Genomic DNA, 12,492 nt, shown 5'->3' with positions numbered 1-12,492 from the left:
AAAGGAGTAGCATTAAATGATTTATGACACATTTTATTTCCCATTAAAATTGTGTGCTGTGATGGAACCATTTCAAATCTGTTCAAAACTTCATTGAATTTTTAAATTCAGCTAGCTGTCCGAGCATGGTGTGAGGTCCTCAAGAAGCCAGGCAGAGAACTGTGTGTATCTATGTGATGTGGTTTATAGCCAGCTGTGACTGTTCATCACAGCATCTGTTTCTTGTTTGGAGGTCTGGTTGATGGACTTGGTCCTGGCCGGCTACCCCTGGTGTGATGGCACTAAGTTGCCATGTGCTGCATCTGAAGTCACGCGGAATCATCCAGGGATTTTAGGTAGAACTGTCACATTCATAGCCCAGAGGAACAGATACAGATGCTTTAAGGTGATGATTTTTAAACTCTCTGAGGACTGCCCTGGTGGCACAGTGGTTAAGGATCCACCTGCCAATGCAGGGGACACGGGTTCAATCCCTGGTCCGGGAAGATCCCACATGCCGTGGAGCAAATGAGCCCGCGCGCCACAACTACTGAGCCTGTGCTCTAGAGCCCGCGAGCCACAACTACTGAGCCTGAGCGCCACATCTACTGAAGCCAGCGTGCCTAGAGCCCGTGCTCCACAACAAGAGAAGCCACCGCAATGAGAAGCCCACTCACTGCAATGAAGAGTAGCCCCTGCTCGCCGCAACCAGAGAAATCCCGCTCACAGCAACAAAGACTCAATGCAGCCAAAAATAAATAAATTTATTTTTAAAATAAATAAATAAATAAAATAAATGAAATGATGCTTATCCTTATTACTTGAGTGTCACTCAAATATTTCATCTCTATTTCAATTTTTAAAATGCTGTTTACATTTACTAAATTAATTCCATAGCCTACAGATTGAAAAACACTGTTCTAGGTGATAACTACCACATTACTATAAGCAGGGGCAGACTTATGAAATGATGGCATACTTTGACCTACTAGTTGATGCAGAGTGACATTATGAATGCTGCGGTTCATTTGGTACATCTAGTTTGCTGCAGAGATGGCCTTTCTCTTAATCACATTTGCTAAGGTCACTGCCAGTACTTCTTTATCATATCAAAGGCTCTAAGGAAATCAGTTATTGCTAAATGAATAAATACATGTGTTACACCTTGACATCAAATTTACATGAAATGTCAATAGCAGTTTTCCTTATAGAATTCTGAACATAAAAGAATCAATACATATTTTAAAAACTGTATCACTAGATGTTGTCTTTACAACTTGCTTATATTGTTGCACATTTTATAAAAAAAATGTTTAAGAATTCACATATTGTTTGGAACGATAGTAATTTTTTCCCATACTACCTTACTTTCTTAGGCAATAGCTCTTAAAATTTGGGGGTTAAGGTCAGTTTGAAATTCTGATGAGATCTATATGGCCCATCTCCCCAGAATGAACAAAACGTTTATTCCATAGACCCTCATTTGAGAACCCTTAACCTGGATAGAGGTCACTGTTCATATCCTCTATCCAGAGATCAGTCAGCATCTCTTATAATCACCCAGACTGGAAGGAAGCATTGTACTCTTGGTATCTAAACCAGGAGCTCGTACTCGTTCAGCAATATCTGCTGAATTGGGACCAGAGCCAGTCTAGGAAACAGCTCTGTTGGTCCTGTGTTTGCTGACACATCAGCCAGATTAGGCTCCAGGACCAATGCTGTGGGGTGGTAAGTATAGGTTGCAGACAGCCCTCTTGAGGTGTTTGAAGCTGTTTCCAAAGTCTCCAGGTAATGGACAGGACATAATCATAGTATCTTTTTCTAATGTGTTAATTAAAATATTCCCTAGATTATACCAAATATTTTGGGCTTTTTTTGGATAAATATCATTCAACAAGGAACAGAAAGTCCATGGAGAGCTTAAGCTAAGTTCTGTAAAGCACAGGAGTGGGGCACCACTGCCACCTTTTGGTAACATAGCTTAATTGCAGGTTCAAGATTAAAGTTACTAAATGGTAGAAAATATACCTTCCTTGATATGCTGGGATAGAGAGAGAGCATGTGTTGTTAGAGCCTGCTTTGGCTTTGCCCTTTGTACTTCACATTGGCTGTACAGGCCCTGATTTCACGTATCCTCTGTACCTCTTGGCAGGATTGGAGGAGCCATTCCCACCGTGTTCTCCTACTTTGCTGAAGTGCTGGCCCGAGAGAAGCGGGGTGAGCACCTGAGCTGGCTCTGCATGTTCTGGATGATCGGTGGCATCTACGCCTCTGCCATGGCCTGGGCCATCATCCCGCACTACGGTAAGAGGCTGGCCTTGCGCCAGTCGGGCGGTCATCTTGTTTTATTTCAGCTTCCATTCCCATCCCTTTCCTCTCTCGTAAATGCTGATTTGAGAACAACACTGTCATCATCATCTTTCTCCCTCTTGTAATGTCTAGGATTCCCACCCCCCCTTATAGAGATCTGTGTAAGGTAAGACTGTGCCAGTGATCATTTAGGAGTCCTTTTTCATTTTGCTATTTTTAATGCCACTGCTTTCAGTTGTTTCCTTTGTGCTATCAACTCTGGGGTCCCCACGTAAGTGGAGGTGAAAGGATGCATAGATCATAATCAGCATATAAGGCAACGTGACTTACAATTGTTCTGGGGACTTTCATGCACAGGAGGCACCCACAAGTGCCTTTATTCGTCTCCTCTGGGCTTAGTCCAAGGCTCAGCCCATGTCAGCCTCACCTCTTCTGGCAGCTCAGAACTAGGATGGGAGCAGGAAGAATCCCATCTTGTCAAGGACCATCAATTTGCAGAACTTAAGAGGTGACTCTACCACCCTTGCTCCACAGGTCCCCTCCTCAGTTTCTCCTAAGCACTTAACCATTCCTGCCAGCTCAGAATACTTGAAGGTTTCATGTTTCTGAGCAATACTTGCCTTCTCAGAAGGCACAAGCTCCCAGTTGCTTCACCCACAAACAATGAACTGCTGGGAGAGGTTAACAGAATCTAGGAAGTGAATTCAATATGTAAGGAAAGGGGAGGGGACGTGTTCTGGTTATATTTGTGCACGTATGAGTGTGTGTATGTGTATGAAAACAGGCTGAAGTTGGCAAACTATGAGTACTATGTACGTTAAAACCACTATGACTTCAAAAACTCATTCTTTGTTCTATCTAAAATCTAATCAATCTAAAAAACTAGATTTCAAAAATTCACTCCTTGCTCATTTTCTGGTTTTCTGCCTTTTTTTTTTTAAAGAACAGAGCAGCTTTTCATTATAAAGCATAGTTCTGTTAGGGAAAAACCTTAAGTGAATTTAACTCATTGCTATAATCAAAGACAAGACAGACTTCAGTGTTCAGATGCATTGTGATTTGTTTTTCATACTGAGCTATAAAATTCATGTTGTCACACTCTTTCTTTTAATAAACCTAAGAAGTTATTTGCAAACCACAATTGTATTTGACAACAACAAAAAATACACAAGACATAAGAAATTGGTTACGGGGCCTGAAGAGAACTTCCCTTTGCCAAACATTTGAGTGTGATGGGTTTCTCATTTTTAGACTCTTTGGTCACTTCTGGGCCAGAGATGCCCTCATATAGGCAGTTAACCATATCCACCGTGAGGCTTGTCCTCTGCCACCATCTGAGGAATTAAAGGAGATTCTCCTCCTTCATCTGGGACCTGAGGACCTCAGTCACGCTAAGAACCTTCCCCTGTATGGCGGTGTCTAACGCCCGCCCCACTCAGCTTGCTGTTCCCAATGGAAGAGTCACTTAGCTACCACGTAAGGAATTGCTCCTTAGGAACTATGTATCAGGAGACAAAAGGGAGATGCGGGGCCTGGGCAGAGTCCAGCTGTACCCAGCATTGCCCCCAGAGCCACCGCTCTTTGTGTAAATGGAGATAAGGTGCCAGGTGCAGATCGTCACAATTACAGCCCCACTGGCCGTCTCTGCCAGGTACTTGCACAGAGCACAGCCTGGCAGCTGGATTCCGTCTGAGGCCAGAATGTTCTGTGTCTCAGCCTCTGGTGACAGCACAGCTTCTTGGCTCCTGGCTTTATTGCTGCCCCCTTCCTGGTCCTCCCTTCCCATCACATCTCAGAATTTCTCCTGCTGGCCTCCCTAAACTCATAACTCAGGCTGGCCTTTGCAGTCTGCCTGTTTCCACCAGGCCTGGACATGATGGGTTTTGTTTTTGATTTTGTTTCCTCACTCAGTATTCAGCTCCCCAGACTCCTGCCTTTCGCACATCCCTGCCCTTGAACTGTGATGAGCATTGTGGAGGGCTCCAGGTTTGTCTCTGGCTTTGCCAGCTGTCAGTGGCCGACCCACAAAAGATTAGCATGATCCCCACCTTTATTTTTCTCAAGCACACATAAGATATTCTTATTTGAGCAAAAAGGGCCACCTAAACCATACATAGCCAGAAAGAGGGAGGTTGTGAATCATAAACAATGCTTGAAAAGTTACAGAGACAGTCACAATACAACAGAATTAAATGTATCTGAGGCTGACATTCATTTCTGTATTGAAGGAACCAATAATGACCTGGTTAAGAAATCGGTAACAGAAAATTAAAACCGTATGCCCATGCTTTACTGAAGGCTTTCCATGGCCAGAATGTGGCAAAAAAAAAAAGAAAGAAAAAAGAAAACCCAGCAAATTACTGCTGTCAATCCTGTCTGTGTATTAGAATCAGCAGGGGAGGTTTTTTAAATACCCTTGCTGAGTTCATTTTATACTCTTGCAACTTGAAGAGTTTTAATTTTTTCAAAATAAAAGAGCTTAATTTTAAAAGTCCTGTGCTGAGGCTTCTGGGGGATGATGATGTTCTTATCTGGATGGGGATGGGGTGGGTTTCAAGAGTATTTATTCATTAAGCTGGGTGCTCAAGGTTTGTGCATGTCACTGTATGGAAGTTACACTTTTTCCTAAGCACATTTTAATAGAAGTTTACCACTTCCCGCACCCCCCTGAAAATACCCATGCTTGGGTCCTACCGCAGATCAAATGAGGCAGGTTCTCTGGGCTGGGGACTTAGCATCTATCCTTTGAAAGCCCCCAGGTGGTTGTCACGTGCAGCCCAGATTGAGATTTCGTCAGCTCTGTACCTCTCCCAGTGGGTGATGCCCAAAGCCCCTGGGACTTTGTCATGTATATACAGGGCAGCTCTGAATGGGAGCAAACAGCGAGCCTGACCTGCGTGGTTGACTTATTCAGTTGGTGTTTGAGTTTTAATATTGTTGGTTTCATCCAGGCTAAAGGGCTTTTCCATTCATCCAGTTCAGAATCACACTTTAAAAGTAACTGTAACATCTAGATATCTCTTCTTTCCAATGCCACATCTTTTTACTCTACTTAAAAAAAGACAGAGGGTTAAAAGTCCATGTACCTTCCCTGTTACCTCTGAAAAAATAAGAAGCTTTCTATTTTCCCTCTGAAATCCTGCAGGGTATAAATGATGCCACAGCCCACAGAAATAACAAGAGAGCATGCAGGTCCTCGCCTCTCTATCTTTCATTCAGGAGACCTCTGAGCACCACCCCTGTACAGTGTATTGAATTTTCACCCAGCAGGGAAGGAATTCAGGGCACAGTAAAGCAACTCAGAGTCAGGTACTGGAGGGAAGGAATCAGTAATTGGCATCCACATGGCAAGGATGTCAAGGGATAGATGATGCGTATAGTCATGGGGAAAGCAGGTGCTCTTGTGTTTCTGGGCGTCACCTTTCAGCATTTGTGGCTGAGCAGTCAGTGCGTCAAGCCTGAGCATATGCCGTGAGACAAGAATTGTGGCACCAGACAAGCTTCTGATGCAAAGCAGACCTTGAGCTGGTCACTAAGGATGTTGAAAGGAAACCTGGAGGAATTCTTAGGAAGTTAGACACAACTTTCAGAAAGGGTGTTCAGACCCTTTCTGCAGGGGCTGGTTAGTTAAGACTTGGGCTGTGCCAGAAGCTACTGATGGATCTCGGATTCACCTGGCCTGCCGCCAACCAAGTTTCTGTACAAGCGTCAGATGACGATGCGCTTTACCTTCCCATCACTGCTCTTGGGGCTGCAAACTTCCTCGGAGTCAGATGGATGCCAGCACCTGAAGGTCCGCACTCTGACAAGACGTTAGGGGACAGGATACGGATGTCATCCCACCAGGCACCTTTCCTGTAAAGTAAGGGAGGGGGAGAGAAGAACCCACCCAGAAGTAAACACCTTGGCCTCAGAGCTCAGGGGCCTGTAGCCGCTGAGAGCAGGTGTTAGAAAGTGTGTTTCCTCTTGACCCACACCCATTCTCAAGCCAACACTTGACCCACAGTGGGGACTGGCTTCTGGTTCACAAAAGAACAAGCATTGTGTCAGGGAACAGACGGCACAGGTACAAAGGTTGCCTTGCAGCCTTTCTCCCCTCCTCCATGTCCCCTATGTATCAGGACACCTCAGCATTGAATGGAAGCCCCAGTGCCCTAAGGGGAAAGTGGGACAGGGAGCTGAATCCCAGGCCCTTTCACTCCTTGGCTGAGAGCTTTCATTGAGTCCCGGGCTTCGGAGTTGCTGCCAGGTTGCTGTGCTGTCCGCTCCATTAAACCCTCTGTCGTCATTTCCTTTCTTTCTTTTTTTTTTTTTTTTTTGTTTTTTAACATCTTTATTGAGTATAATTGCTTTACAGTGGTGTGTTAGTTTCTGCTTACATTCACTTTTATATCAGATGAGGTACTGTCCCCTGCCGAAGTGTGTGACAGTGCACAGCAAGGACCTTCAGTTAGCTAAGTGGGAAGGCTCTCAGCACGAAATGCCTCAGCTCTTAGAGCCCACAGCACCCAGGCTAGAGCAGCTCCGCTGCCTCCATCGCCTACCCCTTGCTGCAGACCTCCAGGGCCAAGCTGGGGACGCCCATAGAGCCTGAGCCCAGCCCAGCCCCCCCCCTCCAGCTATGTGATGTCTGGGCTTAAAAACACACAGAGTCCCAAGGCTGTCTGAATTATCAAGATGTCTTCTACTTCCTTTAGTTACAAGAGGTGTGAAGCTAATGCATTTCTTCTCCCTAATGGTGAAACTGGAATGAAGGGAGGAGGGGATGGTCGAGTAGCTGTCTGGTTGAGGAAGGAAACAGGGAAGGCTGTGTACATTTTGTTCACAAGAAGGAAGGCAGTGTGGCCGAGGGCAAGAGGAAACAGCGATAGCTGATTTGGCGTCTCAGCCCTGCTGCTTCTGGGCGTGTGAGTTTGTCAAGCTTTTCAGTACCCCCAGCCCCATTTCCTAAGTCAGCATTTTGAGATTGAGTGTAATGATCATGTTAGAGCACCTAGTTCATAACTAATGTTCAAAAATGGTAGCTGTTATTGCTAACAGGTTCATATCCTACATGGGATACCCAGACTCTGTCAGCACAGCCCAGTGTGAGCTCAGAGCTATGGGGAAAGAGGGAGAATGAGCTAAATGCGTAAAATGTGTAAAGTTTACCTAGAGGGTGAGAAGATCAGAGGAAGCAGACAGGAGAAAAAATAAGAAAAAATGTAAGATAATGAGAGAGAATCAAGGAAAAAACAATACTGTAACATCTTGACTACCTGCAACCCAATGAATCAGAATCTTCCATTCACTTATTTGTTGGATGAATTAATACTCAAAAGGGCACATCCTATATAAAGACTCATTTTAAAGGCCATGGTGCCACTCCCTGGGTAAAAAGAACAAGAGCCTGATGGCCCTCACCTGCTGACACACATGACCAGCTGACCTGTGGGTTATTACATGGACATCCCCAGAGCCAAGCTCTGTCTCAGCTGCAAGGTGTCCTACACTCTGGACACAGGTAGTCCGCACGGGCTTAGATATGACAGGCCCTGGTTCCAAGCCATCTCTGCCATTCTCTAGCTTTGTCACCTTTAGGGCAGTTACTTAGGCTCTCTGACTCTCAGTTTCCTCATCTACAAAATGGGCATAATACCCATTACAGGGTTGCTGTACTAAAGGACTATATACAAAAAAGTGGTTACTTAGCACAGTGCCAGACACAAGTAGTTCGTTAAGTGTAGTTTTTTCTTTCCACAGATGGGGCTGAAGTTGAGGTGAGGGAGGAAGAAAGAACTGGAATATTAAAAAGGTTTTACTCCCCTTTTCCTAACTATGTTTTCTTAACTGTTCACTTATCATTTGAAGGTTGTGGAGATGGATAAAATGGGGAAAGGCACAGGAACGGAACTTGTAAGGCATGCCACGGTATTCTGCACCCACTCCAGGATGGCAGGGGAGGGATAAAATGAGAGCTGGGATCCCACGCACCAGCCCAGCCAGGACAGGCAGGCAGCAGGTGACCCCAAGCCCTGCTGCCCAGCTTTGCCATGCTTCACTGAATGTCACAGCCCTGAAGATTTTATGCTCACGTGTCTGAGTAAGACACTGAAAAGGGAATCAATTCGGTATATCAGCATACACCAATATGATTTCTTAATTTGTCCATTTTAGAATCAATCCCATCTTTCATTTTAACAAAATGACCCTTGGACTCAGATTTCCTACACTCTATGACTGCCATCAGTCATAAAATACATCAGCACCCCCCAAAAAAAAACCCCAATAATGATAGTCTTTAAGGGCTTAAGGTGAGATCAAAAAGGCATTATCACAGTTTAAGTGTGTGGCCATTTCTTCTGTGAGTATGTCTCCTTGTTCATAGTACCCAGAACAGAAGCAAGTATTTCAGAAGTCTCGCGTTCTTAAACATAGCCACCAGCCAGCTCTCCCATCGGAGCCCTCCTGTCTCTCTCCTCACCCTGTACATCACCTGGGGAAAACATGTTTATCAGCTAGGGTGCAAATAGCCCCTCTACCCACAACAAAACCATCCCCTGCTACAGACCCAAAAGACGTGTCTACTTCCTTGAGGGATGGAGAGTTCTGCACGGTTTGGGGAAGTGCTTTTCAACTCTGGCTCTGACCTTTGTGGTTTGTATAGTGAACTTAGAGGAGCTGCCTCTTCTGCTGTGCATCAATCGAATCACCATGGAGCTCAGGTCATAACTCTTCCATTCAAGCTCCCCAGAAAGGGAGGCGATGTCAGTCATTTGTTGAGACCCTTCTATGTCCCAGGCATTGTACCAGGCGCATTGTTTTTGTCAACTTTAATAATAAAATAGCCCGTTATCTTACGAGCAAAATTCAGTTATCGCCAGAGGAATTGCAATTTGGGAAACACAAGCTATGGCAGACCATAGGCAAATCCAGAGATCAAAAGAGGGGAGCTTGCTTTTATAGAGAAAAGAGGGGAGTTGGGAGGGGCTGTTCCAAAGGAAAGTTCATTGGAAGAAAGCAAGAGTTCAGGGTGGTGACCACTTCCCATTGGCTGGGCTGTGGTGTTTCTCATTGGCTGGGCTGTTGCTGGGCAAGGAGAATCTTCCTTCTGGGTAGTAAACTTCTTCCTGTTTGGGGGTACAAGGTACTCTTCTTTCTGCAGGGCGTGCAAATAGAGTTGAACGCATGCAAATGATGGGGAGTGATGTTGTGTGAGAGCTCCCTCTACTGGCCTTCCTGACTCTAATTTTAGTTGAGGTTTTTCTTACTGATTTTCACATCTTACACACATAATCTTAAAATGGAGAAATGGGCTTTAAAAATATGGCAGTGTTCTTGCTTGTGTATTCATGTTAAGAGCTAGACTCCTATGCTGCTAACACCGCTAGGTGACACTGCAGAGCTGGGATCTATAATCTATCCCTCAGGTAGTCAGGTGGAGCCTACAGACTTCCTTTCAGAATAATGTTTTTAAATGCAGAAAATGAAATAAATGAAACCAGTTGTTTCAAAATACAGTTATCAAAATGTATTAGCATATTAAGTAACAATACCTATTGACAGGTCTAATAGCTACCATAATCTTGAAGTAGATAGGAGCATAGAAGCTAAAAATCAACAAATGCTTTCTTCTGAATCCTAGGGAATCACTGGACTCTAGGTTCTTCCCAGAATCCCACCTTCCATTTCTTCACCATCTGTATGAGTTAAGATTAGGATTGACTAGATATAAAAGAAAAAAAAATTAACAGACATAAATAAGTTAGAAACTTGTTTTATAGCACATAAAAGAAGCCTGGGCGGAGGCAGTCCAGGGCTGGGATGGTAGCTCCATGGTCATCATCAAAGGTCCCAATTCGTTTTATCTCAGAGTTCCACCATTCTTAGCATGTTCCAACCGGGAGGTCCGCATCTTAGGCAGCACAGAGCAGGAAGGACATATAAGGGTATGTCTGTGCTCCCATGAAGAATCTTCCTGGAAGCCCCACACAGATCCACTTAAATCTCATTGGCCAGAACACCAACACATGACCATAGCTAGCTGCAAGGGCATCTCGGAAATGTATAGCCGACTCCTAAGGAGTAAGGAGAACACAAATCAGGATAAAGTGGTTACTGGGGGACAACTGGCCATCTCTTGTAGGAAAATCTTGTAGGACTGTTCATGTATTTCATAATCAGAAGTTTAAGTATGGTCTTTTTATATTAGTTTTCGTATGGATGTAATGGAAAGCAACTTCAGCTAACTCAACCAGAAAGGGATTTATTGGAAAGCCACTGAATAGCTCACAGAATGGTCAGGAAGGCTGGAGAACCAAGCTTGGAAAAAACAGCAGGAACTGAGTCCTTCCTTTGGTGTCTGGAAGGGCTGTCAGCAAACTCAAAATTTCAGCACCTGAACCCAAAGAAAACACTTACTGTCTAAGAAAAATTAACTCAAAGTTAACAGCTTCAGTTTCTAGTGTAGAAAGCTTCCAAGGAGCTTTGATATTGGTCTGATTGCTCTTCAGAAGTCATGGGGGAGAGTTTTCTTTGCAAGATGAAGTCCTTAATAAATCATAATCACTAACACACGACATTAGAGACAAGCTATCCCAAGCGCTCACTCAGATAAGGTGCTTAGCGTACACTAATGTGTGTCAGGAGGAGAACCTGGGCCCATATGAAGGTCGGTATGGTTCAGGCTAGTATGGCCTTTACAGGTTGGTTTCAGAAAATGTAGGTACAAGACTCTAGAAAGCCCCAGACAAGTGAATCCTCCGAAGCATTTCAGTGAGCCAAACTTCCCCGGTCCTCAGATCACAGTTGACTACTAGATCCCTGAGAGTTCCGCAAAGCAAATGTGAATCCCAGCCTGACAGCAAGCTGTGTCTTCCACAAATCCTGGAGACCTTGAGCTCCAGTAGAGATAGTGGAACCTACAACAAATAAAAACAGAAAAGTTGGTTTCATTTACTCTAGGTAGAAGTGGCTCCTCCAAAAGCTGTTGACATTAGGGTTTGTCTTGAAAACAGTGAATACACTTTAGAGTATAAAAATTAGTTTAAAAATTAATGGCAGGGGCTTCCCTGGTGGCGCAGTGGTTGAGAGTCCGCCTGCCGATGCAGGGGACATGGGTTCGTGCCCCGGTCCGGGAAGATCCCACATGCCGCGGAGCGGCTGGGCCTGTGAACCACGGCTGCTGAGCCTGCGCGTCCGGAGCCTGTGCTCTGCAATGGGAGAGGCCACAACAGTGAGAGGCCCACGTACCAAAAAAAAAAAAAAAAAAAAAAAAAAAAAATTAATGGCAATACCAAATGCCAGTGAGGATGCAGAAAATGCATGTCTCATGCATTGCTGGTGGGAACTCAAAATAGTGCCACCACTCTGGAAAATAATTGGGGGGTTTCTTTAAAAAAAAAACTAGACACGCCTAACATACAACCCACAGTTGCACTCCTGAGCATTTGCCCCAGAGAAATGAAAATGTATGTCCTCACAAAAACGTGTACATGGTTATTCAGAACACTTTTATTTGTAATAGCCCCAAAGTGGAAACAACCAAAATGTCTCCAATACCATAGAATTCTATTCAGCAATAAAAGGAAATGAACAGTTGATACAACAGCTTGTAGAGACCTCAAGGGCATTTTGTGAATGAAAAAGCCAATCTCAAAAGATATAAAACATTCTGGAAATGACAAAGATAGAGATGGAGAACAGGTGAATGGCTGGCAGGGGGTAGAGGTGGTGAGGAGAAAGGAAGCAGGTGCGACTACAGTGGAGCCGCCCCCCAGAGATCTTTGCGTTGATGGAATCGTGTCTTGACTGCAGGTGGTTACGTAAATCCACGCATGTTATAAATGACGAAGAACACATTATACCACAGTCAGTTTCCTACCTTTGGTATTGTACTACAGTTACGTAAGATCTAATCCTTTCCAAGCACTGAGAGAAACTCAGTGAAGGGTACATGGGATCTCTCTGTACTATCTTTCCAGCTTTCTGTGGCTGTATTTCAACATAAAAAGTAGAAAACAAAATTAGTACTACGTTTTGAAGGGCATTTTCACATATACCATCTTATTTATTCTAATAATCTTGGGAACAAAAACAACAATAAGTGTCATTCCCATCTTTGGAACGGAGAGCCTGCTGCAAAGAAAGTTTGTCATATCCCAAAGTGACACAGAAAATGGAAGATAAGCAATTAGAACCAGTCTTCTGATCCTCATTTCTTCA

At 44.3% G+C, this 12,492-nt stretch overlaps 1 protein-coding gene across 1 annotated transcript in view; it reads left to right on the top strand.

Moving 5' to 3' along the window:
* The window catches only part of SV2C (synaptic vesicle glycoprotein 2C), a 179,802-nt gene that overhangs the window by 78,890 nt on the left and 88,420 nt on the right, over positions 1 to 12,492 (top strand). Inside the window, exon 3 of the mRNA XM_060007006.1 lies at positions 2,132 to 2,283. Coding sequence (XP_059862989.1) covers positions 2,132 to 2,283 — 152 coding nt within the window. The remainder of the gene's footprint in view (positions 1 to 2,131; positions 2,284 to 12,492) is intronic.

This window comes from Delphinus delphis, chromosome 3 (genome assembly GCF_949987515.2).
Source record: "Delphinus delphis chromosome 3, mDelDel1.2, whole genome shotgun sequence".
NCBI classification, from domain to species: domain Eukaryota; kingdom Metazoa; phylum Chordata; class Mammalia; order Artiodactyla; family Delphinidae; genus Delphinus; species Delphinus delphis.
The sequence above is the reverse complement of the archived record's forward strand: the minus strand, read 5'-3'. Positions and strand labels throughout refer to the sequence as shown.